The sequence below is a fragment of the Dermacentor silvarum genome, chromosome 1, assembly GCF_013339745.2.
Source record: "Dermacentor silvarum isolate Dsil-2018 chromosome 1, BIME_Dsil_1.4, whole genome shotgun sequence".
In the NCBI taxonomy this organism is placed as follows: Eukaryota; Metazoa; Arthropoda; class Arachnida; order Ixodida; family Ixodidae; genus Dermacentor; species Dermacentor silvarum.
This window is the reverse complement of record NC_051154.1, coordinates 29,002,348-29,028,414: the sequence shown is the minus strand read 5'-3', so window position 1 is coordinate 29,028,414 and position 26,067 is coordinate 29,002,348. Positions and strand designations below refer to the sequence as shown.

At 47.9% G+C, this 26,067-nt stretch overlaps 1 protein-coding gene and 1 pseudogene across 1 annotated transcript in view; both read left to right on the top strand.

Annotated features, from left to right (window-relative positions):
• The window catches only part of LOC119458950 (neprilysin-21), a 38,096-nt gene extending 32,941 nt beyond the window's left edge, over window positions 1–5,155 (top strand). The window contains exon 17 of the mRNA XM_037720809.2: window positions 4,802–5,155. Within this exon, the coding sequence (XP_037576737.1) occupies window positions 4,802–4,901 (100 nt within the window). The 3' untranslated portion in view covers window positions 4,902–5,155. The remainder of the gene's footprint in view (window positions 1–4,801) is intronic.
• Window positions 5,156–7,643: 2,488 nt separating this feature from the next.
• LOC119448271 (putative mediator of RNA polymerase II transcription subunit 26) lies at window positions 7,644–17,180 on the top strand (annotated as a pseudogene).
• The last annotated feature ends 8,887 nt before the right edge of the window (window positions 17,181–26,067 follow it).

Here is a 26,067-nt window from a genome sequence, read left to right as displayed (position 1 = left end):
TTAAATTCTTCTGTCCCGCAGCGACCCCTAACATATTTTGCTTTAGGGGCCGCTCGCCAGGCGCTTAAAATAAACTTATTAATTATTTAGTTTTGTTTCAATAAACCGAGCGAACTTGTAAAATAATATTTGATCCTTCCACAATACACACTATACGCGTACGTATATCTGTACAAAGGTTCAGTACGCTACCCCTAGAGCTCAGACTACAGCGAACGTTTGAAAATTCTAAACACATCTTTTGGAATTTGAAATTTGTTTTGAAGTACAAGGGGCTCGCCGGCCACTTATGACAAAATTAGTAATTATTTGTGCTCTTTATATTTACCTGAGGGCATAAAAAATGAAACTGTCCACAGTATATACACCATATCTGTGCAAATTTTCAGCTAGCTACTTTAATGCCTCTGCACCTAACAATTGTTCGAAATTGGTGAAGAAGTTGTGCAGGCACGGGCCGCATGCGAACGAGGCAGATATGGTGCAAATGTCACAGTAACGGCTGGCGCAGTAAAACGCTTTCCAGATAATGTTGCGGGCGTGCCCGTTTGCATCACAAGTCACACGTGACCAAACTTTACGGGCATGTCCATACGATGGAGCGAGCCGCTCGCTACTGTCTATATGGTAGCACTACCTATGAGACGGTGCTATAAATATCGAGTGTTGTCTAGTACCTGAGGAGGGACCACCAGGAGAGACAAGAGCACCAGGAGTCAGTCGATGGATCACTTGACGTAATTCGACGCTTTCGACTGAAGACCACATGGCTGTGCGACTTACCACGTAATAATGCATTCCACTGGTTCCTTTCGAGCATTTTAGAGCGCTCTGGCGGCGCGCTTTACATTCGGCTGGACGAAATCGAGCGCTTGGAGCACATTCACCTGGTTCATTCCGAGCGCCGCGCTCCAGCTCAGAGCGCTCGAAGGCGCTCTCAGTTTCGAGCTGGAAGCGCTGCCGATATCCGATAGAATTCCGGTCACGTGGCTCCTCCGATTTCTCTGGTAGCAGCTGAACATTCGGCTCGGGCAGGCCTTCTCTGGCTCCAATCTCAAGAGCTCTCGGAATCACTGCAATTTTAGTTGGAGCGTGGTAGGAACTGCTTGAATCTACCCTAAGAACCATTAGATCGCCGTCAAGCTGACGCATGCAGGGACTGAGAGCGGTTGACACGATTGAGCGGGTCCTCGAATTTGCACAACACCGCGTATATAATATATACAAGGCTGAACTTTTCATTGTATTTATTGGAAAGCCTAAAAGCACACTTGTACAGTCAGTCGCACTTCGTTACATTCTGGGGACGGCACAACTTGTAGCAGTACAACATCTCCTTAGACGTGAAGGTTTTGTTCGTATTTGTACATGTGACAAACGGCATTGCGCTCAGGTTTTTATATTTGTCTTTCGACAAGTGAATCGAGAAAAAGGTAGCAGTGAAATGGACGGCTGGAAGCCAAACCAGTTGGAGCAAACTCTAGATAGGCTTGAGAAAGAAACGTTATGGCCCATTTCCTCGAAAGGTTATAGGAGAACTTAAGGGTAGATGAAAATGGCATGGAGAAGATCAGATGGGGCATATCGGCGAAACGAATTTGTGGAAGCTACTTTTACTAGAAGTGAAGCGGGTCTCGTACGCTGTTTAACATGCGAAAAATATGTAAACATTAAATAATGCTCTATTCGAAGACATTAGTCAATGCATACACCACACTAAAATTAGGAAGGCAAATGGTAGAGCTTCCACTCTCGACACTTACTTTCTTTTCCTTCGCACCAGTTTATATTCTTTCTACGCTGGTATAAGGATAGGTCACCGTAACCTATAAATGACTGTAATAAGATACGAGCTCTTCGGGGATCGCTCCTGCCTGCTGCGTTATTGTTCTTATTCAACCGTCACGTTTACCGGCTGCACGCATCGTATACATCGTAACGTCGTGCGTTATAGCGCTCGCTTTATGCCTTCTGTACAGAAATCATCATGAGACGCATAAATATAGCGACTATGAGCTACTTCGAGAAGCTTTAAATGACGTCAATTCGAGAGAACGCGCTCATTTCGCTTAAAAAGCGCGGCTCATTTTCACGTCGGGTACTTAAGGCGATGCCACGCTGTTCGGAGCCCCGGAAACGCAAGATATGGTGCACGTTGCATATTGCATCACGCAGGTCAATGAAGGCAAAGCTACTCGAAGGGATATATTTGCATGCATCATACTGAAGCTCAGGTCTACGGAACGAACCATGACTACCCTTACATGCTGATGAGCAAAACGCCATTTTCTCGCCTCGCCGTATTGCCTTTTCTGCAGGAAGTTGGTGCGTCTTTGCCAGACTTTATGCATACGAGGTCTCATACACATCCATGAAATGTCTCCCAGTTTGCAGTTTAGACCTATTGTAGTGGTGCATTGTACTTCGCATATGTTACATTACGAGCGCCCAAAATTGTAACCGAGCCTGTGCGGTAAGCATTGCCAGTGAATGAAATGGTAGTGTGTACGACGGAAATAGCGACGTTGTATATGGCTACCCCGGCAAATTTTCTGCGTCCGTGCGTGTACACCGTCGCGTCGACAAAGAAAATTTTTCGTCTCCAGAGCTAGCGTAATTTTGAGTTTTCCGCGTAGGAGAATTATGTTTTCTCGTGTGTTCAAATTAGAATCCGATGCTATCATGTCTGCAGGTTGTGTGCGAGTCGTACTTTACAAATTTTGTTGACACACTTTACTTCGAGAAATTGAATTAGTTCAGTAACGCGCTTTAGCAAAGCGGAGGGTGTACTAGAATGAGGATATATGCTGCACTCCGGCACACCTGCGTGCGCGCGTGACGCACACGATGTAACTGTCCATGATGAGTGGGCGCTCTGTCCGTTGCATCGGTCGCGCAGAGTGCGCTGCGACCGTAATCGATATCAGGGCAAGACTGTTAAAAAAGTTACAGTGGCGTTCACTTCGTGAACGCTGGTTACGCGCCAGCGTATGGACGGTAAGTGGTTCTTGAGGAAAGGGAAAGGTTGACGCTATCTTCTGCAGCCCATGAGGGAGCACGGCTCAGCGCGCCGCGAACGCGCACCGCGGCGTCGAAGCGCCAACGGAAAGGGCGCGAACGAGGTCGTGGACGCTACATTGATCTTGACGCGGTGCGACGCCTTGTGGTGGTGGCGCTTGTGTAACGTCGGCAACAGCTTCGCTGTACGTACATCCACTTTCACAGGGTGGAATGGAGGCGGAATTTTTTCTTCTGCTATTAGCCGGTTTTAATATTGCACACGCTAAAGGCTTGAGTGTACACTGTACTAAATGTATGGTGTCTCAAAACTGTTGCCTCAGCACCGCAAACTCCTGAACGGCTGGCAATATTGCCTTTGAAGAAACGCAGTCAGATGCAGCACTTTTACTATATGGCTACAAGCGGCACTTTACGATAATATCAGTAAGGCTCATGAAAAAAAAAGGAGAAACATAAAATAAAGGAAAGGTGAAAACTTGGCATCCTTACGTGAAAGCAGCAAGAAGCTGTAAAGGGAGCCTAATGAATTTTTGAGAAAGGAAGCTTCGCACTTGCAGGAAATTTCATTCTTTTCCGGCGATCGGACCTGCAGGAATGCACCTCTCAGACTTCTCACACGACTCATTTGCGTATCCACAAGGCAAATGAAGCATTATGTAATTAGGTTTTCGATGTGCTATATAGAGCGGAGTCAGCGCGCCAAGTATGCACAAAAGTGGCTGACTCAGTGGCAAAGCGTTAAATAACGGGTTTAAGGTCCCAAAGGCCTATGCCAGACGCAGTAGCGGCGGCTCCTAATTTGTTCTGACCGCCTGGGGGGGGGGGGGGGGTTTAACGTACAGTCGACCTCAAAATTTTACGGACCATGGTATGTGAGAAAAAGCTGAATACCTCCGCAGACCGACAACGCAGCCAGCTGGTATATTCGCATTTCCAGCCTCTACTATATAGTACACGCGAACAACATTGGGATGTATACGTACGGTTTTACTGGCTATACTGTTAGGCTGCTCGGAAATTCAACGTTTTCTGGAATGCCATGGTTCGTAAACTTTTGTGGGGGACTGCACACGCAAAGAACGAGCTTTTGCAACCGCCAGCCTCGGAATGCGGCCACCGCTGCCGGGAAACAAAGCCGCGAGCTGGTGCTCAGCAGCATATCACTATTAGATGACTGAGCAACCGTGAGGGGGAGGGAGGGGGATCTGTCACAGTGTGCGCCTCGCCAATTGGGCAGAATGCCATTCACTGGCAAATTATCACTATACACATTTGCGCTTGCTTTGTCGGAAGACATGAACACTACGGGAAGTGTTTCTAAATTCGTTTCTTTTACAGATATGTGCAAGGTACGTTCAGCTCACCCCTTGCCAGTTGCTTCCTCGGTCCGTACTTATCGTAATACGGAATTAATAACCATCGCGAATTGAAAGGACACCAGCTGGCCTCAGCCTCTTGTGTCGGTGGCTGCATTAGTAGCTTTAGGATTTGATGACATGTAATTAGAACTGTGAAAGCGTCTTACATGGAGGTCTAACAAAAGTTTTCATATGCGTGATTGTGACGACCTCTCATACATTCGGGAACGTAATGGTTGCGCGTCCCTCGTTAAATTTTCTGGTAGAAGCGATGTCCTCTATTACAGACGTAATCATCGCTCTTTACACTATTGAGGGCTCTGCTCACTACGGCTCACTCAACGCGAACTTTAAACGCTTTTTAATTCTTTTGTGTGTAACCTGGGTGCTTATGCGGATTTGTATTTGGCCTTTTCTCACAGGGTTAATCATGCTCTGCAAAACAGCAGAATATTCTCCGACGCCTTCATGTGTGCCAACAACACCGACATGAACCCGAAGAACAAGTGCAAAGTGTGGTGATTCGCAAGGCACAGGCACGCTTGGAAGACGCTACTCTTTCCTTCAAATGCTGAAAGTTTGTGCTTTGAAAACTGAACAGTCGAAGGCAGGCATGGTGACAGAAGCGGCCATGTTGTTCAGATTTGTGCACAGACTTGTGCATCTTTTTTTCCTCGTTTGAGAGTTTCTCTATTTCTTTTTCTTTTTTTAACGCTCAAGAAAACTGCTTTTTTGTGATGTGATGTTTTGTATTTAGTGGTGCAAGAAAAAAAAAAGAAGAAAGCAAAGTGCTCTGTTGACTTCACCTTGACGTTGTCCGAGTATTCGCTCGTAGTATGCAGACGAGTCAAAAGGAGTTTGTGTTGTACACCAACAGTCGAAACTGTTGGTTTTCATTCGTGTTATCAGCTTCTTCTTTCGTGAGCTGGCACAATGGCCTGTATTTTATTGCGATAGCAATTATATGGACACTTCAACCGGATTTCTGCCGTCGCCGTCGCCGTCGCCGTGAGGTTCCGTATAGATAAAATCTTCGCCGCGCGCCGTATGCCCGAGCGGAAGCGTGCGGGGGACGCGCGATATCACGGAGAGCGAACGCCGCGGGGGTATGGGAGGGAGGGAGGGAGGGAGGCGGGGCGACGCTGCGCTCCGGCACCAAAGGCCTATCTTGCAACCGGGCGCAAGGGGAACTTCCCACTCAATCTTCCACGTGCAAGCAAGGAAGCGGGAAGGCAGCGCCGGAGGGAGCGGGGGGGGGGGGGGGGGGGGGGGGCGCACTTCTACTCTACCAACAACCGTGCTCGTCGCTCGCCCGCACCGTCTCTTATCTTCACACGGCTCTGACCTTTGTATGCGCTGTGCATTCGCCGCTAAGTTTCCGTTGAAGCGATAGACCGCACGTACCTCGGCCCGCTACGGCGTATGCGCTTGCTGCCAGCGTTTTGACAGTCGTTGTCTGCAGTCATTCAGTGTGGTCTATTCATGTTTGCTTGTGCGCGCTGACACCATGCTTGTTCATTCAGTTAGTAATAGTCGGGTCACATTTTCCAACGCACGCTACACATGCAATGCTGCCCGGATCGGCAGTGCAGCGCTACAGGTGTGTCCCTTCGCACGCGCTGCCCACGGGAAGCGCTTCTCATCAACACCACCGTTTCACACGCGCCTTCTCGTGGTCATCGAGTCTCTCTTCATGTCGGTCTACTTACGCCGCAGCACACCTGCTTACTTAATCAGCTCATGTTTACTACAATTCATATTGCTACCAAAGCCGCTCACCTTACTTCGTATGACATTGCTATGTTGCTATCGCATTCATTGCTTCGCCCTTAGGGCGAAACTGTGACCTTTTTATTTCTTTGATGAACCAACGCATCTAAGGGGAGGTTCTTGCAGCAAATGAGAAAGATGGATTGCGGGGGTGTGTGACATAACAGGAGCAAAAAGTGACGCAAGGTATCAGTACACACCTCGGTGTTATCATTCTTGTCTACCAACTTGGGGGAAGCGAGGTGGAGGGAATGCCATAAATAATTCCAAATGATGTCTATAGCGACTAATTCCCATCACTTTTCAAGCGCTTTTCACTAAATATGGTAATAACAATGAATACAAGTGCCGCAGAAGCTTGAGCAAGTTTGTTCTCATTGTACCAAGCGGTGGCTAGCGGAGCGTTCACTGTTCGGCGGCGGTTCGATGCAACCGATCTCAACCATCACAGATCGTTTGCGTGGCATTTTTCGATCTCGCACGTAACAATAATGTTTTCGCTGCCGCAAGGTTTATTGCACGTAATGTAAAAGATTCCGCAACCAAGGTTGTCGTTTAACACGGTTGTGGTTATATTTTTGTGATGTTAGCCTTTACAAGAAAGCGAGCCTTATATTAGAGTGGGACCAAACTATTAGACGGTCACTTGTGCTGTAAGAGAACATTCCGAGAGAGAGCTTAAAGAGAGAGATGTTAATAAAGTAATGGGTGTGGTGCAACTGTCTCGCATAAGGTGGACACCTTAGCTGGAGATGAGATAAAGAGGTATATACAGCTCGAATGCGACTGCCAGCGCGGTATAACGATGCGGTCTGCACTCACGCCGAGCTAAAGGAATAAAATTAAGGCAGGAAAGCAAGAAACGATGAATCCCTACTAGAGCACTGCATGGGCTCGGGCTTACCCGAAAGCCCGGGCCCGGCCCGGCCCGTGGGCCGGGCCGGGCCGGGTAGAGCAGTTTTTTCACGGGCTCGGGCCGGGCTCGGGCACGGCGTGTGCTTTTTGACCCGGGCCCGGGCCGGGCTCGGGTTTTCACGCGGGCCCGGGCCGGGCTCGGGCTTTCTGCGAGTTATTTTCGGGCTTCTGAACTCTGAAAAACATGTATTTTTCGGTCTCGGGCCGGGTTCGGGCCGGTTTCGAGCCGGGCTCGGGCCGGGCTCGGGTTTAAGGTAAAGGGGTGGTGGTAACGTAGATTATTTCCGGGCCCGGGCCGGGACCGGGTCTCGCCATAAATGTTTTGATCGGGCTCGGGTGGGCCGCCCAATGTAAAAACGGGCCCGGGCCGGGCCCGGGCCGCAAAAATCGGCCCGTGGAGTGCTCTAATCCCTACCAATCTACTCAGCTTTAGGTCGTTCATGACATTGCGTCCAGCCACAGATGTGACGCTAGGTCTTTACTTTCATGTATTCAAGCACGACTTAATCGGCAGCCCTTAAGAAACCGGTAATTATCTGCATTGGTTGTATTTATGCCAGCGTAGTGGTAGCACTTAAGATGCCTTTCATCTCTTCGTTGAAGAAGCGGTGCTCGCAGGTCAGGTTTCCTATTTTCTTGTCTGTTTGGCGGTGTTGGCATCTAGGCGTGGCAGAAATCTTGAGCCTGTGCTGTCTCCCATTTGTGTATATAATCCCGAGACTTAATAATAAGACAGTTTGCTTTCACAAGTGCACTGTAAGCAGTGTTCTGAAAACACGGCCTCTGCATGGCTATACGGTTATCTTGGTGCTCTGATAGCATATATGTTCCTTGATGAGACGTTTTGCAGCATGAAAGGGCATGAAGTGCTTGGCAAACGGGGTTTTCTTCTTGGTGGGTATTCTTTGTCAATGTGTTCGCTTTTTCGAGGTGTGCTGGAATCCAGACGCGCCTTTGTCAGCACCGTTTTATTGCGATAGCAATTGTATGGACACTCCAGGCGCATTTATGCCGTCGCCGTGAAGCTCCGTATAAAGTCTGAGGGGATTGTACGGATGTTGACTATCACGGACCTCATTGTTCAATTCCGTGCAACGACGTAGCTCCTCTCTAACAATCTGTCTAATGGTCGTCGCGAGATCGACAGATGGGATGTCGTCTTCAATGCTTGCAACAGTTGTTACGTTTGCTAGCCGGCCAAACTTCGGGATTATGCGGCGCAGTTTGAGAGCCTCAAAGGTACGACAATGACGTATTACGTCGGCGACTGAGCCAAGATTCTCTTTACCAATCAGGAAGTTGTAAACGTCCTCCGCGATTCCCTTCAACAAATGGCCAACTTTGTCCTCCTCTGACATACGAGGATTGGCCGTCCTGCATAGCTTGAGCACGTTTTCGATGTAGGTCGTCCACGTCTCGCCCAGAACTTGAGCTCTTTGAAGGAGCGTTTGCTCGGCCTGCTTCTTCTTTGCGATTGAATCGCTGAAACGCGCCCTGATTTCGGACGTGAAACGATCCCACGTTGTCAGTTTCCTCGTGGTTATCGAACCACACGAGCGCCGTGTCCATCAGAAAGAAGACTACGTTGGAGAGTGGCGTTACGCTGTCCCAACGATAGTGCTTGCTCATCCGTTCGTAGTGGTTAAGCCATTCTTCGACGTCCTCGCCGGGCTTCCCTCCGAATGTGCGAGGCTCTACCAGATGTTGGCGCTGCCACGGACTAGCCATCGTTTGGGTCGAAGATGCCGCTGGTTCCGTGCGAGTGTTGGCTTCGGTGTGGGACATCTGAAACACCGGAAGTAATGCGGGCAATCCAGCGATTCGGTGGCTTCGACGCAGATCAGGAGGTTGGAGAACCGTGTTGTCCGTGTTGCGTGGTGGTCGGGGGTACCCAGCACCTCCACCAAAAACTGTTACGGATGATCGATGTTTATTCACAGGTGAAGACCAGGATGGATGAGAGGTCGCCACGATGTCGCCACCGAAATGTAGCCGTGGCTGCTGCTGAGTTCTTCGTTCTCCTCCTCTTCTATCTCCTCTTTTCCACGTTACAATATCGTCGCCGCGCGCCGTATGCTATATGTGCGAGTGAAAGCTTGCGAGGGTGAGCTGGCGATCTCGGCTCAATCTCGCGCACGCAGGGACAAGGAAGAGGGGAGGGGGGGAATAGGGAAGGGGAGTGGGCGCGTTCTACTCCGGCGGGCCCGAGCAGCCGCGCACGCCCGCCGGGCTGCAAGGCTTTGGGGGAGGGTAGGGAAGGGGGTGGGTGCGTTCAATGGGCGCGTTCTACTCCGGGCGGCCGCTGTATCTTGAAAGCCGTCTGCGTCGGGGCAGAGTCCGCCCTGCGCTATGTTTTCGCGGCTTAGTTCGCGTTGATGCGAGCGGCTGAACGAAGGTCAATTCGCTCGTTGCTGCTGCCGCGCTTCCTCATAACAAGGTTTTGACAGCGGGTTTCCTCGGTCATCGAGTGAGATGTGTTCATGTTTGCTTGCGCGCGTGACGCCATGCTTGTCAATTCGGTTAGTATGCCTATGTTTACAAGTTCATACAGCCGACAAAACTACTATCCTTACTTCGTATAGCTTTACACTAATTTGCTATCGAAATCGAGGCTTCGCCTTTCGGGCGAAACTTCCACTCTTTTCTGTAGTTCTACGAGACGCCAAGCCAAGGATTTTAGTGGATTGCCTTTTTTTCTGAGTTTTATAGGTAGTTGAGGGCTTATTTGGGGCCTGTAAAATTGCTGCAGGTGGAATCAATTCAAGTTGTTCTAAGGTTTGCACTGCAAGACAGTTTGCTGCCATTTCGGCCATGGTTGAGTTGACAGGCAAAACGCATGCACTACGCCTGTACCATGGTCTGGTATTGAATGGGGGTAGCGATCTATTCGTCGAAAGGAGGAGTTTTTCGACTAATTCTTTAGTTTGTAATAGTGCTTTGGTTAGGACTACTTAAAAGAATATATTCTGCTTGCTTTGAGTACCTCGCCATTCTATCTGTACTTAAGGTTTCTTGAGATGAGGGGAGGACATCACCAGGCTCTGATATCGTCGGGCTGTGAAGAGGTCATTGAAGAGCTCAAGTGCTCGTGACTGGAGTGCTCGTTTGAGCGACGGACTTATCATCAGCTTTGTGAAGACGGGCTATGTGATGGTCTATCTCCTTCTAGCGCGGACAAGCATTACTCAATGCTCAATGGCTGCCGCGACTGACACGCTGTTTTGCTTTCGGATCCTCTTATAGCGAAACATTTAGTGCCGATTATCAAGATCGCAGACATACTTGAGAAATAAAGTGCGCCTAGTTCACCTGGCTTTACTGGGGAGTGGGGGAGGGGGGGGGTCGTTTTGCAAGATTGCCGCCGTCGGAAGTGGTCTTCAGGCGCAAATGTCATAAAGAAACAAAGGGACAAAAACCAAGCTGGACTCATATAATTAAGCCTGAAAACTCTGGGCTTTTGAGGTACCCAAAAAAAGAAAAGGTTAGAAGGAAACCATTAGGCTTTGACGCAATGAACGGTACACTGAATGCGAGAATTCAGCGATTTTCAATAGCCTATCATTAAGCTCTAGGTTTGAAAGGAAAAGCCCACGCTTTGCCCAGAAATCATCCTTAACTTCAAAACATCGTAAAGTGCCATTTCAGGTGTCGGTAGAATATTATATTTTAACGTGGAACGTTTTATAGACTCCCCCCCCCCTTTTTTTTTGCCGTTCAAAGAAAGTATGAAATAAACGCAGGAGTCATTTCTAGTCTGCAGTCTTGCTATTCACAGAATGCCAAGAGGAGCACTTAACGTGATCATTAAACCTTATCGATATTATTTTTGTTAAAGGGAGTTTGCGATGGCAGAAAGAAAAAAAGTCGCAGTTTCACCCGAAAGGCGAAGCATTGATTGCAATAGCAAATTAGTAGATAGCTATACGAAGTAAGGATAGTAGTTTTATCTGCCGTATAAATTTGTAAATATTCGCTTACTAACTAAATAAAGAAGCACGGTGTCATGCGCGCACAGTTAAACAGGAACACATCTTGCTCGATGACCGCGGAAACTCGTCAAAACGCTGGAGTGAGAAAGCGCGCCAGCAGCAGTGGGCAAATAGACCTTCGCGCTGTCTCTCATCTCGCTTCAACGCGAACTAAACGTCGAAAGCACATCGCATAAGAAGCGCATGCACTTTGTACTCATCGCTGATCGCTCTGAAGATGAGGCCCCCGCCGGCGCACACTTCGGCCACATAGTAGATCCCTTTCAAGATACGGTGTCCGCGCGGCAACTCCGTCAGCAGCAGCCCCAAGAGCAGAACGCACCCTCCACCCCTACCGTCTCCATCGCCTCCTCCCCGTGCCCCGCGAGCGAACGAAGAGCGCGCGCTTCCGGCCGCCTTCCTGTCTGGCGTGCGCGAGATTAAGCTGCGGTTGCCGGCTTACCCTCGCACGCTTTCACTCGCACACACAGCGTACGGCGCGCGGCGACGGTTTTATCGCGGTTGAACTTTATACGGAACCTCACGGCGACGACGACGACGACGGCAAAAATGCGCTTGGAGTGTCCATATAATTGCTATCGCAATAAAAAGGAAGTGTAGAACTTGACCGGCTCGTGGTCCCTACTCGAGAGCCAGTCAATCTCTGTGGAGCTTTTCCGCTCGACCACCGCCTGAGACAGTGCTGTAAGCTGGAGAGATTGGGACGATACGCGACGGAAAGCTCAGTTTTCTTTTTCTTTTTTTGCGAAATAAAACATGACAAATTTCTTCAATATCATCCTGAAATACCATATACACTCGTGTAAGGGCCGCACTTTTCTCTCCCAATCTACACAACCTGCGGCCATTGTACCATTTCGATTCATTTTTACGGCCATGCGCAACCCTTCCGATCCCTTTGCACCTAAAGCGTGTAGGCCATTGTTTTCATAATGGATTCATTTGTTCACGCAAGCGTGCCACGCTCTCAACGCTGTGACTGTCGCCGCTGCTAAGGCTGGTTCGTTGGCACACTCGTGGTTACAGGTGTCATACAAGAATTAAAATTTGGGCGAGTTGTTAAGAATTCATACTTCACTTAAAGCGCAAACAACTAGGACACAAAAACTAAAAGCGCTCGTCTTGTCTGCTTTTACTTTTTGTGTCCTCGTTTATTGCGCGTTAAGTCATGAGTACAAATCATGCATGACGTTAGATATGCTTCTGACTTTAGAGCTTTTCACAACAATGCCCGAAGTACGCCATGTCTCCAGACACCGAGAGGAAACAAGCTTTTTTTCGAATTTAGGTCTGCCAAGTTGGGCGTTGTTGCGAAGTCCAAAGGTCCGAGCGGCCACAAATGATCCATGGGTGGTGTCGTGCCAAGTGCCGGAAGAAGGAGATATCCAGAGAGTTGAGAAAACGTTTTATATACATATGTTCATATTTTCATACAAGGGCTCCATGATTATCGGAGCTTACTATATGCGAAGTCGTCCCACGGGAAAGCTGGACGTTCGACCCGTGCAAATATTAGTGGCCTCTCGGTGACGGTCAGTTTGACAGGGCCCGGAGACTGGCCTTCGCGAAAACTACCGTTTCTAGGGAAGGCGGAACGTCCTGTTGTCTCGGAACGGGGGACTCCTGACTTGCGCGTCATCGTCGGCGCCGGGCCCTTTCGTAGTCCGCAAACACCCCAAAAGCGACGTTGTCGCTTGAACCCCGCACGAGGCCGACGACTCTTTGCTGCCGGGGGTTCCTGAACTCGTCTCACCCATCAGCTCTGGGCGGTCGAACAGCCGGAGATCATCATCATCATCATCATCAGCAGCAGCAGCAGCAGCTGCTGCTAGTTGCCCCACAGCAGCTGCTGCTGCCCCACGAAAAGCGCAGCAGCAGCAGCAGCAGCAGCAGCCGCCGCCGCCGCCGCCGCCACAGCAGCAGCAGCGGGCAGCAGCGGCAGCAGCGGCAGCAGCAGCGGCAGCAGCAGCGGCAGCAGCAGCAGCAGCAGCTGCTGCTGTTGCCCCACGCAGCTGCTGCTGCCCCACGAGAAGCGCAGCAGCAGCAGCAGCCGCCGCCGCCGCAGCAGCAGCAGCAGCAGCAGCGGCAGCAGCAGCAGCAGCAGCAGCAGCAGCAGCACGGCAGCAGCAGCAGCGGCAGCAGCGGCAGCGGCAGCAGCAGCGGCAGCAGCAGCAGCAGCAGCGGCAGCGGCAGCAGCAGCAGCAGCAGCGGCAGCAGCAGCAGCGGCGCAGCACAGCAGCAGCACGGCAGCGCAGGCAGCGCAGCAGCGGCAGCAGCAGCGGCAGCAGCGCAGCAGCAGCAGCGGCAGCGGGCAGGCAGCAGCAGCAGCAGCAGCGGCAGCGGCAGTGGCAGCAGCAGCGTGCAGCAGCAGCAGCAGCAGCAGCAGCAGCGGCAGCTGCAGCAGCAGCGGCAGCAGCAGCAGCAGCGGCAGCAGCAGCAGCGGCAGCAGGGCAGCAGCAGCAGCAGCAGCAGCAGCAGCGGCAGCAGCAGCAAGCAGCGGCAGCAGCAGCAGCGGCAGCAGCAGCAGCAGCAGCAGCGGCAGCGGCAGCATCATCGGCAGCAGCAGCAGCAGCGGCAGCAGCAGCGGCAGCAGCAGCAGCGGCAGCAGCGGCAGCAAGCAGCAGCAGCAGCGGCAGCAGCAGCAGCGGCAGCAGCAGCGGCAGCAGCAGCGGCAGCAGCGGCAGCAGCAGCCAGCAGCCGCGCAGCGGCAGCAGCAGCAGCGGCAGCGGCAGCAGCAGCAGCGGCAGCGGCAGCAGCTAGCAGCAGCAGCAGCGCGCACAGCCAGCAGCAGCGGCAGCGGCAGGGCAGCAGCAGCAGCTGCTGCTGTTGCCCCACGCAGCTGCTGCTGCCCCACGAGAAGGGAAGTGCGCAGCAGCAGCAGCATCATCAGCATCAGCATCAGCAGCAGCAGCAGCAGCATCATCAGCAGCAGCAGCAGCAGCAGCTGCTGCGCTTCCCTTCTCGTGGGGCGCGATCTTGTACGCGTTCCAAAATGGAACGGAGGCGGTCCGTTCCATCGAGCAGCACACGATTGGTCAATTTGAACCGTGACGATCAAATTGACCAATCGTGTGCGGCTCGATGGAACGGACCGCCTCCGTTCCATTTTGGAACGCGTACAAGATCGCACCCTTGGTGTCCATTCTGTAACTCTAACGGTCCACCGGTTATCCATCCTACGCATTACACGGCCTGCCCAGCTCAATTTTTTTCCGTTCAATGTCAAATAGAATATCGGTTATCCCCGTTTGTTGTCTGATCCACACCGCTCTCTTCCTGTGTCTTAACGTTGGTCCTAAGATTTTTCGTTCCATCGCTCTTTATGTGGTCCTTAACTTGTTCTTGAGCTTTTTTGTTAACCTCCAAGTTTCTGCCTGATATGTTAGTACCGGTAGAATCCAACGATTGTATACTTTTCTTTTCAACGACAGTGGTAAGCTCCCAGTCAGGATTTGGAAATGCCTGCCGGATGTACTGCAACCCAATTTTATTCTTCTGTAAATTTCTTCCTCATGATCAGGGTCTCCTGTGAGTAATTGACCCAGATATAAACGTACTCCTTTACAGACTCTAGAGGCTGACTGGCGATCCTGAATTCTTGTTCCCTTGCCAGGCTACTGAACATTGTGTTTGTCTTCTGCATATTAAACTTCGACCCCACTCTTACACTTTCTCGGTTAAGGGCGTCAGTCATTAGCTGTAATTCGTCCCCATTGTTGCTGAATAGGACACTAGCATCTGCAAACCGAAGGTTGTTAAGATATTCGCCGTTGATCCTCACTCCTAAGCCTTCCTTGTCCAAGAGCTTGAATACTTCTTCTAAGCATGCAGTGAATAGCATTGGCGAGATTGTGTCTCCTTGGCTGTCCCCTTTCTTGATAGGTACATTTCTATTTTCTTGTGGAGAGCCAAGGTTGCTGTGCAATCCTTGCAGATATTTGCCAAGATATTCACGTATGTCTCCTGTACTCCTTGATTTCGCAGTGCCTCTATGACTGTTGGTATCTATACTGAATCAAATGTTTTTTCATCATCTATGAAATTCATATAGAGAGGTTGATTGTACTCTGCAGATTTCTCTATTACCTGATTGATATGGATATGATCTATCGTAGAATATTCCTTCCCGAAGCCAGCCTGTTTGTTCCCTTGGTTGGCTGAAGTCAAGTGTTGCCCTGATTCTATTCGAAATTATCTTGGTGCATATTTTATATAATACTGAAAGCAAGCTAATGGGTCTATAATACTTCAATTATTTAACGTCTCCCTTCTTATGGATGAGCTAGTATAATGTTGGCGTTCTTCCAGCTTTCTGGTACGCTTGAAGTCGTGAAGCATTGCGTATATTTCTACTTTTCTTGTGGAGAGCCACAAGCTTTTCAAGCATGATATCTCCTACATCTTTGATTAAATCGACTGTTATTGCATCTTCTCCGGCAGCTTTTCCCCTGGTCATGTCTTTCAAGGCCCTTCTAACTTCATCGCTAGTTATAGAAGGAGCCTCTGTATCCTGTCCATCACTACTTCTAATGAAAGTAGCTTGGCTGCCCTGGGCACTGTACAGGTCAGTATAGAATTCTTCTGCTGCTTTTACTATACCATCGATATTGCTGACGATATTGCCCTGCTTATCTTTCAGTGCATACATTTTGCTTTGTCCTGTGCCAAGTTTTCTTCTCACTGATTGCATGCTGCGTCCATATTTTACTGCTTCCTCAATTTTTTCCTCGTTATAATTTCGGATATCCTTTACTTTCTTCTTGTTGATCAGTTTGAACAGTCAGCGAATTCTATCTGATCTCTTGAATTAGACACTTTCATGTTTTGCCGTTTCTTTATTAGGTCCTTTGTTACTTGGGAGAGCTTACCTACTGGTTGCCTTGGTGCCTTACCTCCCACTTAAATTGCTGCTTCTGAGATCATCCTAGTTACGGTTTCCTTCATTACCTCTATGTTGTCTTCATCTTCTATTTCTAAAGCTGCATATTTGTTTGCGAACACCAGCCTGAATTGGTCTGCTTTTACCCTCACTGCGTCTAGGTTGGCCTGTTTCTTCTTGACTAATTTTGTTCTTCCTCTCTTCAAATTGAGAGAAATCCTAGGCCACAATAACCTATGGTCACTGCACTTTATCCTACCTAACACTTCTACATCCTGCACTACGCTGGGATCAGCGGAGAGTATGAAATCTATTTCATTCCTTGTGTCTCCATTAGGGCTTTTCCAGGTCGACTTCCTGTTGCTGCGCTTCCTGAAGAAGGTATTCATTATTCGGAGCCTATTCCTTTCCGCGAATTCTACCAACATCTCTCCTCTAGTGTTCCTAGAAGCGATGCCGTAGTTGCCAATTGCTTGCTCACCAGCCTGCTTTTTCCCCACTTTTGCATTGAAGTGGCCCATTCCTACAGTATACGGAGTTGGAACCTTCCTCATTGCTAATTCAACATCTCCATAAAATTGTTCTATTCTTCATCATCGTGACTGGAGGTTGGGGCGTAGGCTTGTACTACCTTCATTCTATAACTCCTATTAAGCTTTATTACGTCGACTGCTACCCTCTCATTATTGCTGTAGAATTCACCAATTTTGCCTGCTATGCCCTTATGGACTAGAAATCCTACCCCGAATTCTATCTTATATGGAAGACCTCTGTAGCAGAGGACGTGGCCATTAGTCAGCACTGTATAAGCCTCACCAGGTCTTCTAAGCTCACTAAGGCCACTAATATCCCAGAAATACCTGTTAATTCTTCAAATAGCCCTGCTAAATTAGCCTCACTCGATAGGGTGCGAGTGTTGCACGTTGTCAGGTTCACTTTCCAGTGGCGGCCTGTCTGGACCCAGAGATTCTTAGCACCCTCTGCGGCGTCGCAGGTCTGACCGCCGCCTTGGTCAGGTGCACCGCAGCCTCTGGGGACTGAGGACCATGGGTAGATTGTAGGAGTCGTGAGGGAGGTAGTGGCCGAATACTGCACCAGGGAGGCCAATTCCTGTTCTGGTGAGGGAGTGACTTTGTTGAAGCTTAGTGGGCCTTCCTAATTTGGTTGCACCTTGACTAGTACAGCCCCACTAACTCTTGGCGATATTTCTTCTTTTTTTTGCCGGTTCAGGTGCCACCCTATGCCTGAAAATGAAGTGAACTGAAAAAAAACTAACAGAACACCACATGTCTATGCATACAACACCAAAATCCTGCAACTGCAGAATGACCCTAAATCATTGAGAATTGAAGTGCCATATGTTCGTACTCTACATTCGTTATTAACGCACGTAATAGTGCCACTGAGAGCCTCGTTGACTTCACGGATATACTATCAGACTCGCTTCCATTTTGCGGTCAAAACTATTCTGTGCTACTCACGCATTAAAGAAACAAAAAATCAAAATGCTTGCGCAAATTACGCATTCAAGACTACAAGAAAATTCGCGCTTATTTATAAGTACTTAGACGCACTAGATGAAACTGAAATGCTGCCGTCTTCTAAATACACGTGCGAGACACACACAGCCTTAGACATACCCTTACATAATACGTCGAATAGAACAGAAATCTGTAGAGTATACCATTACTAAAAGCGATCCGCGCAGCCCGTTTCTAAGGCGCGGTAGTCTCTACGTGCGTGCGAGATCAACCATCCGGCGATTTCTAAAATCAGCTGAAGTAGTCTGCAGAATAACCAGTATCTAACCTGATACAGCATTATTTTCAGAACTTGCGAAATCTGAAAACAATGTCTTTGTTTAACGGAAGCTCACGCGAACTATTTACATATCTCTGCGAAAAAAACACTGACGCTATTCTTTCTCGAGCGTTCAGCTGTCACGTTTTCCTGAAAGCAAACATCAAATTAACTCGAAAATTTATCTGCCTCACCACGATCAGAAGAGACAAACAGTGCCCTCTGCCTAAAGGAACGTCCCTAAAGCTAAAAGTTGTTCCAATGTATCTTCAGAGAAATGAATAATAATGAATGCAACTTACCAAACGTGCCTCTAAAGAAAAGCACTACTGTCAAACAAAACACGACTTGTCACGAACTCGCGCAGAAACGTCGCTCCTGAACTGGCGCAACTTGCGCGTGACCTTCCAAACTATATGCCGTTGATCAGCACAGAAGCATACACGAGACCTAATTGCTCGTGCATTCGCCCCAGGTGACGCTGAATTAGTCGTCATCTCCTTGGCCTTGAGAAAACGACGAAGCGTGAACAGCACTTCCCAGCTGCATGTCTGCCGGCGAAGCATTCTTTGTCCCTAGAGACCGCCAGGCATAACAGCGTGTCGCATTTATACACGAGTGCGGCTCTTATTCGTGTGCATACGATAAGCTCCCAAAACACACAACCACAGAGGCATCTAATGCCCGAATCTACGTGAGCTAAATATTTTACAGTGATAACGTTAGAACTTTGTGGCTACTTCTTTTTTTGTTGAAATCAAAATATGAGGAAAGTCTTCATCGAGTGGCTACTGCTACGCCTTTTCGCTTGCGGATCCAGAGAACACAAGCATTTGTTTAATTAAAAGAGAATACAATGAAATAAACATAAACGTGCAACCGCACATAACGCGCAGGGCAGGCGCATATTACTTGCGCTGCATTGAATTGGCGCAGCTTCAGTGCCTTCGTAGGTTCTTGCGACAATTAAATGGGCGTGCTTGCTTAAGTTGTCTCGCAGAACAGCCGCAGTGTCCTAGTGTCTATGGCTATCTGTAGCCAAGCACGAAGTGGCGGATTCGATTCCCAACCGTGGCGACCATATTTCGACGGGGGGCGGAATGCTAAATTTCTCGTGCATCGTGCTCTGGGTGCACGCTGAAGAACCCCGAAAGTGGTCGAAATTAATCTCGAGCCTCCCACTATGGCGTACTTCATAGCCTGTGAGCTCCTTTCGGGCTTTAAATCACTCATATGCGCCCAGTTTTTCTCATTTATCTCTGTGCCACTTGAATTTTCGGCGCTGTTCAAGTGGTAAGATACTGCAGTAGTCAGGCTACTGGTGCACCAGCCCCTGAAACCATAGGTTGAGTCACGACCGTGTGCTCACGCTCATCGCGGGCGGCATGTTTCTTGCGGTGTCTTATGGGGCGATTGAAGAAAGCCCACATAATATATGCAGCGGTGGTCGTTAACTCCACGTGCTTGTGAAGCCGCAAATTCATCTCTTTTGTTTAGCCGCTTTGTTCCGCTGAGTGCGGTGGTCGTTGCCCGTTGACGCACCGAGGCTGGGCCTAAAATTTAAACCAGCTGCGTCTAATAGAAGCTTTTTTTTAAATTTTTGAATAGCGGACACTTCTGAGAAATGCATTAATTTTCCGCTCGAGAAGAGTGGCTCCGTGCTCGGGCAGAACGAGCAAGGCTGGCCTGTAGACTCCGCTCTGTAAGCAGGTGCGCGAAAGGAAACGGCGACGAACCTTCCGCGAAAGAGAACACAGATGGCGGATAAAACAAAATTTGCTCTCGGCCGTCGAGGCTCCGGCACACGGAACAACAATCGGATTGCTCGCAATTCTGACTGAGTGAATTGTAGCGTACTATTATATTTCGTATGCTTTCGCATGAGCCAGTGTATTCCCACAAAGTTTATTTACTATACGACGCTGTCTATGGTGCGCCTGTGACTGCCTTAGCACATTTAGATGTTTTTATCTTTGGAGTTATTGAAATTCGGCGCGGATGTTGAAGATTAGAACCACGTTTCGCTCTTGGATCGGGCTCAGTGGAGTCAGTCACAATAGCTCTTACAGAAACACGGAACACAACAAAAGAACGAGCAAAATATAAGCGTAACTTTTTTCCCCCCTGCAGTACGCAAAATATGTAGCCCGGCTCGCATCGCGAAGAGCTGTGGCGGCACGCATCATTGATACGACACTGACTGATGCGTGTATAGCCAGTTACATTGTTTTCGCAAGAGAGCGCTTCGATAAAATATAATTTCATAGACATCCATTTTACGAGCGCTAAGAATCGAAGCAGTGGGAATACCGCAAAAGCTTGATATAAAGGAATCTTATCGCGTAGACTAGCTAGTGACACTTTTTCATGAATGCGGTAAACATCGCTGACATCACACGGCACGTAGGGGAGGAGATGCATACGTAGGACTACGGGATAACAATATGCTTTGATTTCTTGCATCCTACTGAGCACATGAACGCACTAAAGCGACAGAGGAACGAAAGACAAAGGAAGCATGCGCATGCGTCTCTAGTTTATAAAGTGACAAACAAATAATATTTCGTACCGAACAAAATCAGGCTCTACAGGCTTGCTTACTCTGCATTTTGTACGTGGCATGCACATATGGTATTCGCAATCCTTGTTTGTTGCTTAGCGATAGATTCGCTACCGGTCGCTTCTTGAATAGCATTGTGCAGTATAACCCCAGAATAAGGGCTTTTTAAAGCTTCATAATATGCCTATATGCTAGACCACGTGTCCGAGATTTATAGCTGCCTTATGACACAATTGTTGCAAATACCGCTGTGACACTACCGAAAGAAAAAAAAAAAGTTCCGCGCATGGTTGCGTGGACTCGTAATAACATGACTTCTAGAAAAACTCTGACCATGCACGCCAGTGTAGGTGGTCAATGTACGGTCACCATTCTTTCAGAGTTATGACAATTTGAATATCGGAATAGCGAACACGCGTCGTTCTCAGAAAGAAACAAAAACCTTCGCAGATGCACACAAATCATTGCAACTCATACATCAAAGACAGCGAAGCTGTGTAAAGGAGTTCCCATACTCTTGGGGTTCCAGGGTTGTGGCCCTAGGTTACTGAGACCTAGGGTTACTAAGTCCAAAATCCTTTAGTTCTGGTTTTCCACTGCCAAAATGTGCTAAAACCTTGGCAAACGCTTTGCCATGTCCGGTGAAATTCATTCGTTATATCCGAGTCCTTTAAAACAGTTCACTATTGTTCATGTGTGCTGCGCTGGCTCTACTGCGCCAGTGCCACTCTGCGCAATGCGCCTGTGCTTCCTCAATACTGACCAAGCCGCCAGACACACAAAAACTATATTGTTGCAAAAGAAAGCAGTACGCATGATCGTTAGTGAAAAATACGACGCCCACACCCAACCTATATTTAGACGTTTAGATTTGCTTCCGATAAAACAATATTATAGCATATTACAAGTCAAACGGTATCAAACTTACTTTGCGCACGATAACACATTCTTTCAGGAGTTACCGCTACGACAACCGAAACAACAAGTCCGCGTCTTACGAATCAAAGAACGGTGGGAAATTCTCCGCTTAAGAACCAGTTATGGCCACGAAATGCAGCGTTACCGGTTACCAAGTCTTCGAAACAAAATAAGCGAGTAGCGGCATCTTGAAATTTTTTGCATTGCAAGTGTATAAGATGCAGAACTGTTATTGTATAAATATCGTGAAATATTAGCTAATCATAATAAATAGTTTGATTGCGTAATGACTTACTTTGCCCACTTTGCTGATACGCGAGTAATGACACGTCATAGCTGGTTGGTTGGTTGGTTAGGGTCTTTACGGGGGGTTAGCTATCACTGTTAGCAAAGTGTTTCAATCGTAGTATTGGCTGTGCAAACTGTTTATATTTTCTTCGGTGCCTTGCACTGTTATTTTGCTACCTAGTTTCTATGAGGCATCGCGTGGGACATCGCATGTTGTGTCCGGAGCTTTCATAGAATTGTCTAGTGTTCTTTTGCCGTTGTTTAGTGTTTCTTCGTATTTTTTGTACTTTACACTTGCGTAACAGAACAAGAATCGACGCCTATGTAGTTGTTCATTTAGTTTATTAACCTACAAAAAAGAGAACGTGTTGTATTTTTTCCCCACGTGTCTAAAGGTTGTTTTCGTACATCGCATCATTCTCATATGTATATCCTGCTTGCCATGTATCATGAGGCACACACTTTCTCAAGCATTTGTTATTTTTGTCTGCTTCCACTTCAGTGTCTCCGGTACTGAAATAAACTTGAAACTTGAACTATAACTCGAACGTTGCCGCCGCCGCACGGTAACCGTTATGGAACTCCCCTATACAGGGTGTTTCATTTTAGCTGCACCAAATTTTTAAAAATTGCCTGTGGCAGATAGCACAATTATAATCCTTGATCTAAACTATTCGATGAGGCGGCCATTACTTCCACGATAAATCAAAACACCTAATTGAATAATTAACATAATTACACCAATTAACTTTTTAATAAATTATTTTACGCCATATCTTTCAATCTATGAATTATAGCCGGTGAGTTCGCAAGGCGTATCCACTTGGAACGAATTCTCAGGACTGAACTAGTTTCCAGATATTAATTTTCAAAGTGTCCGACGAAATGCGTAGGCGTTCCAGTTAACTTTGTGCTTCAATGCATAAAACAGCGTTTCGCTCAAAAAGTGGTATGCCAAAGTGGGGTATCCACATTCCCCTAACTTCATGCGCTTCACGTCAGTCGATTTTGTTGCTCTTATCCTCTGACCAACGTGTTCTGCAGCAGCTTCTATGAGCGTTCCTTTAATTACCTGTGCCGCTTCACCATAAAAATTCTCGTAAGTCCCGTAAATTTCTATGCGTGGCAGTTCGTAAATAAAAAAAAAAGAAAACCACCACGCACGGTTTCAGAGACTCAACTGCATTTTTGCTCCAGCTTTTTGCATGGTTACGCGAAGCACAGGGCACCCTGTCGACGAGAATGAAATATGATATTTCAAAAGAACGCCCGGATTTCAGCAACTTTCAGTAAGCAACGTCGAGAGAGTACACCCTTCTAACAACATGCGTATTTACCGCACTCATTCCTAGCTTTCCTGCAGCGTCATAGCAGTGCTTTAAGCATGATTACGACTAAATGCCGTAAAACATCTTAATAAAAGGGCGTACCCTCTCGACGTCGCTAATTGAAAGTTGTTCAATTTGGATGGCCTTCTGAAATATAAATTTTTCTACATATGGTGTCCATTGGGTTAAGCTGGTGCACTGGGGTGAAGTTCGACAGATATACGAAGGGCCAATGTTCAAAATTATTTCTACAGTTCCCGCGGGGGTTTGATGATGCATTGACTGCGCGCTGACATGACGATTTGTGCAAATCTATAGAACTTAGCATGTTTCGAAAGGAATTCAATCAACATATCGCAATTGACGTAGTAAGTGATTGGTCTTGGATCTCATAGCTGTCTCGTATTTGGGACGTCGCTATAGACATAATTTTATATATGATACTTACATATTTGCTACATTTTATTTTGTTTATTGCTGAATTTTTCTATAGCTGGTTGAAACCAGTGGATATTGAATGCTGTTTCAACACCAACTATGCAAGAAAAAAACAGAAATCCCGTTGAAGTGTCCATATAATTGCTATCGCAATAAAAAAACAAGAAAGGAAGAAAAGAAAAGGCAACACTAGTTGTAACGCCCCGTATTTCGCAAGCGAACTCCGTAGCGTGGGAATTGGGGTCCCTTTGAGAGCGCTGAAATTACTTCGCGAGCCTGGCTGCCGTAAACAGATGGCGTTGCTTTCAAATCCGCTTTTATGCAATAGTGGTGTGGCGAGGCGACGCGCCTGCATATGCATGAGCCGAATAATGTCGTGGAAAAAGCGCTAAGAGCATGCGTTCGCGATTCCTGCAGCCGTGGCTGGTGGTAATGAGGGGCCTAGAGGACAGGGGCCGGCAGAAAGCTAAACGCTGCCGCATAATCTCGCCATAGGTTTCTGGGTGCATCACAAGAAATGATTCAAGGAACACTTTTACACATTTCTGACGCGCGAGACGGGACATCAATCGAAAAGAAAACGTTTGCTCGCTCGTAAAGGCAAAATAACGCAACAAGGAACATAACAATTTGCCGCTCTTAAATACTTGTTCAGTGGTAGACGCGTGCACAATCGCATAAACAATTCGCGACTGTTTTGATGCTTATTGCAGTCTGCCCCTGCATCTATCTATCTATCTATCTATCTATCTATCTATCTATCTATCTATCTATCTATCTATCTATCTATCTATCTATCTATCTATCTATCTATCTATCTATCTATCTATCTATCTATCTATCTATCTATCTATCTATCTATCTATCTATCTATCTATCTATCTATCTATCTATCTATCTATCTATCTATCTATCTATCTATCTATCTATCTATCTATCTATCTATCTATCTATCTATCTATCTATCTATTTTTTGTGAGTAAGGATATAAAGCGAGCAAGGACTATACAGCTGCTGCCGCGGTCTTTATTCACCCGTGTCTTTTGAATGTCACGCACATGTTCATAATTTTTCCAGAATGCACGCGGACCGCTAATGCATATTTAAAGAACCTTCTTCCGAGAAATGGGGGGAGCAGAATTGGTTACAAAGGCAGAGGTGCGATTCAGAGCGTTTCGCACGTCATGCTACACTGCAAAAGAAGCACACAAAGCAGCTCGGCGATGCAGCAACGTAGGCGAAAGACTCGCGCTGTCTTTGCGTTTTTCTTTTTTCTTTTTGCACTGGACAAGAAATGACCGTTGCAAGAAAGTGGACAAGAAAGTGGCCGTTGCAACGGCCTCTTGTGCCACAGTATGCGTCAGGTGCGAAGGCCGTATGTTGCCAGGGTCAGGCGAAAAGACAACGCGCCTTTCCGCGTATTTCTTCAGTTATACTCGCGTTGTTCCATGAGTTATTCTGCCGCAGCTTACACGAGCTTGCTTTCGCCGGTACACTTTGTACATAGTATGCACTATAGCGAGCAAAACTTCTCTTCGCCGCTGATACGATCTCGGCTGTACGGGGCGACTTCCACCGCAGAAGGAGGACGATGACGACGAAGGCTGGCATAAATGACAAAAAACATGGAAGCATTATTATTTACTAGATATTTACAAGCTCTTGGCTTCTAGAGTCTCTTGGGCCTTGGGGGTCCCAAATATAGGGTGTGGCCGCGGTAGTGACCAATCAGCGGGTGTGTTTTGTTGCGCAGTAAGCGTATCATGAACACCGCCCACGCACGCAGCCGGAAACCGCGTGGTACAGTGCACCCGTGCTTGGTCGACCAACGCAATGCATGCACATATTCCAGGTTGTGCGGTGGCGCCAGAAGAAAATTGGAATTTATCGCCGCTGCTGTAGTCTTCAAACATTTGATCGCACGACGGTGCATGTGACTCTCGCGCACAGAAGCAGGGAGACGAACAAGATTTGACAAATACATCGGTCAATCGGCAATCTGCAATCATGCGCTAACCAAGTGTTGGCCTAATGAGATACCTTCATTTATGTTAGCCTCAGCTCGCCTGGTTTCACCAGTCAAGGTGGTGGTCTTGATGTTTCCCTCGATCACCAAGGCACTCGTCGTGGCCGTGGGGAGCATTATAAAGTGTGACCCGATAGCTGGGCCAGCGTTCCTCCGGAACTGGTGAGGAGAGCGGCTGAACACTGAAGTCGCGTACTTGGTGCTTGGCGCTTGTCGCACCGTTCACTACGACTCGGTAACGCATGCAGCGACTGTCATCGGCAAGTCCACGGACTGTACCACAGACCTGTTGTTGCTCTTCTCGTCTTCTCCACTTTATTTTACACCTGTGTCATGAGCGCGTGTCAGATTCACTCAAACCACAGCTGTCAATGATATGTAGAGACATCTCCTCACAAACGATCGGGTTGCCCACGGACCCAGTTCTACGCCTGTCACATTCGGCTCACATCCTTTCTTCTCAAACGACTTCTTTCTCGCTTGGTGCTCCAAAGTAACACGCGGCGCCAGTGCAAGGCCCGAGATTATTCATGTGAATTAACGCCTGCTGTACCATCACGTTCCACTTTTGATCATAGGCAGCCAAAATATTTAGGTCGCTCCCAACTAGTTTTCTTTTTTTTTTTGAAGAGCTCCATAGCTGCAGCCCCCTCCGCGTGTTCTGCAATCCAACCACTGCCACTATATGTAACGTGGCCAAACCGTTTTGCTTGCACACTGCTTCATTACACCCGCTCAATAGCCATATTCACTCCACTCTCGCTTAGTTTTCCTCGT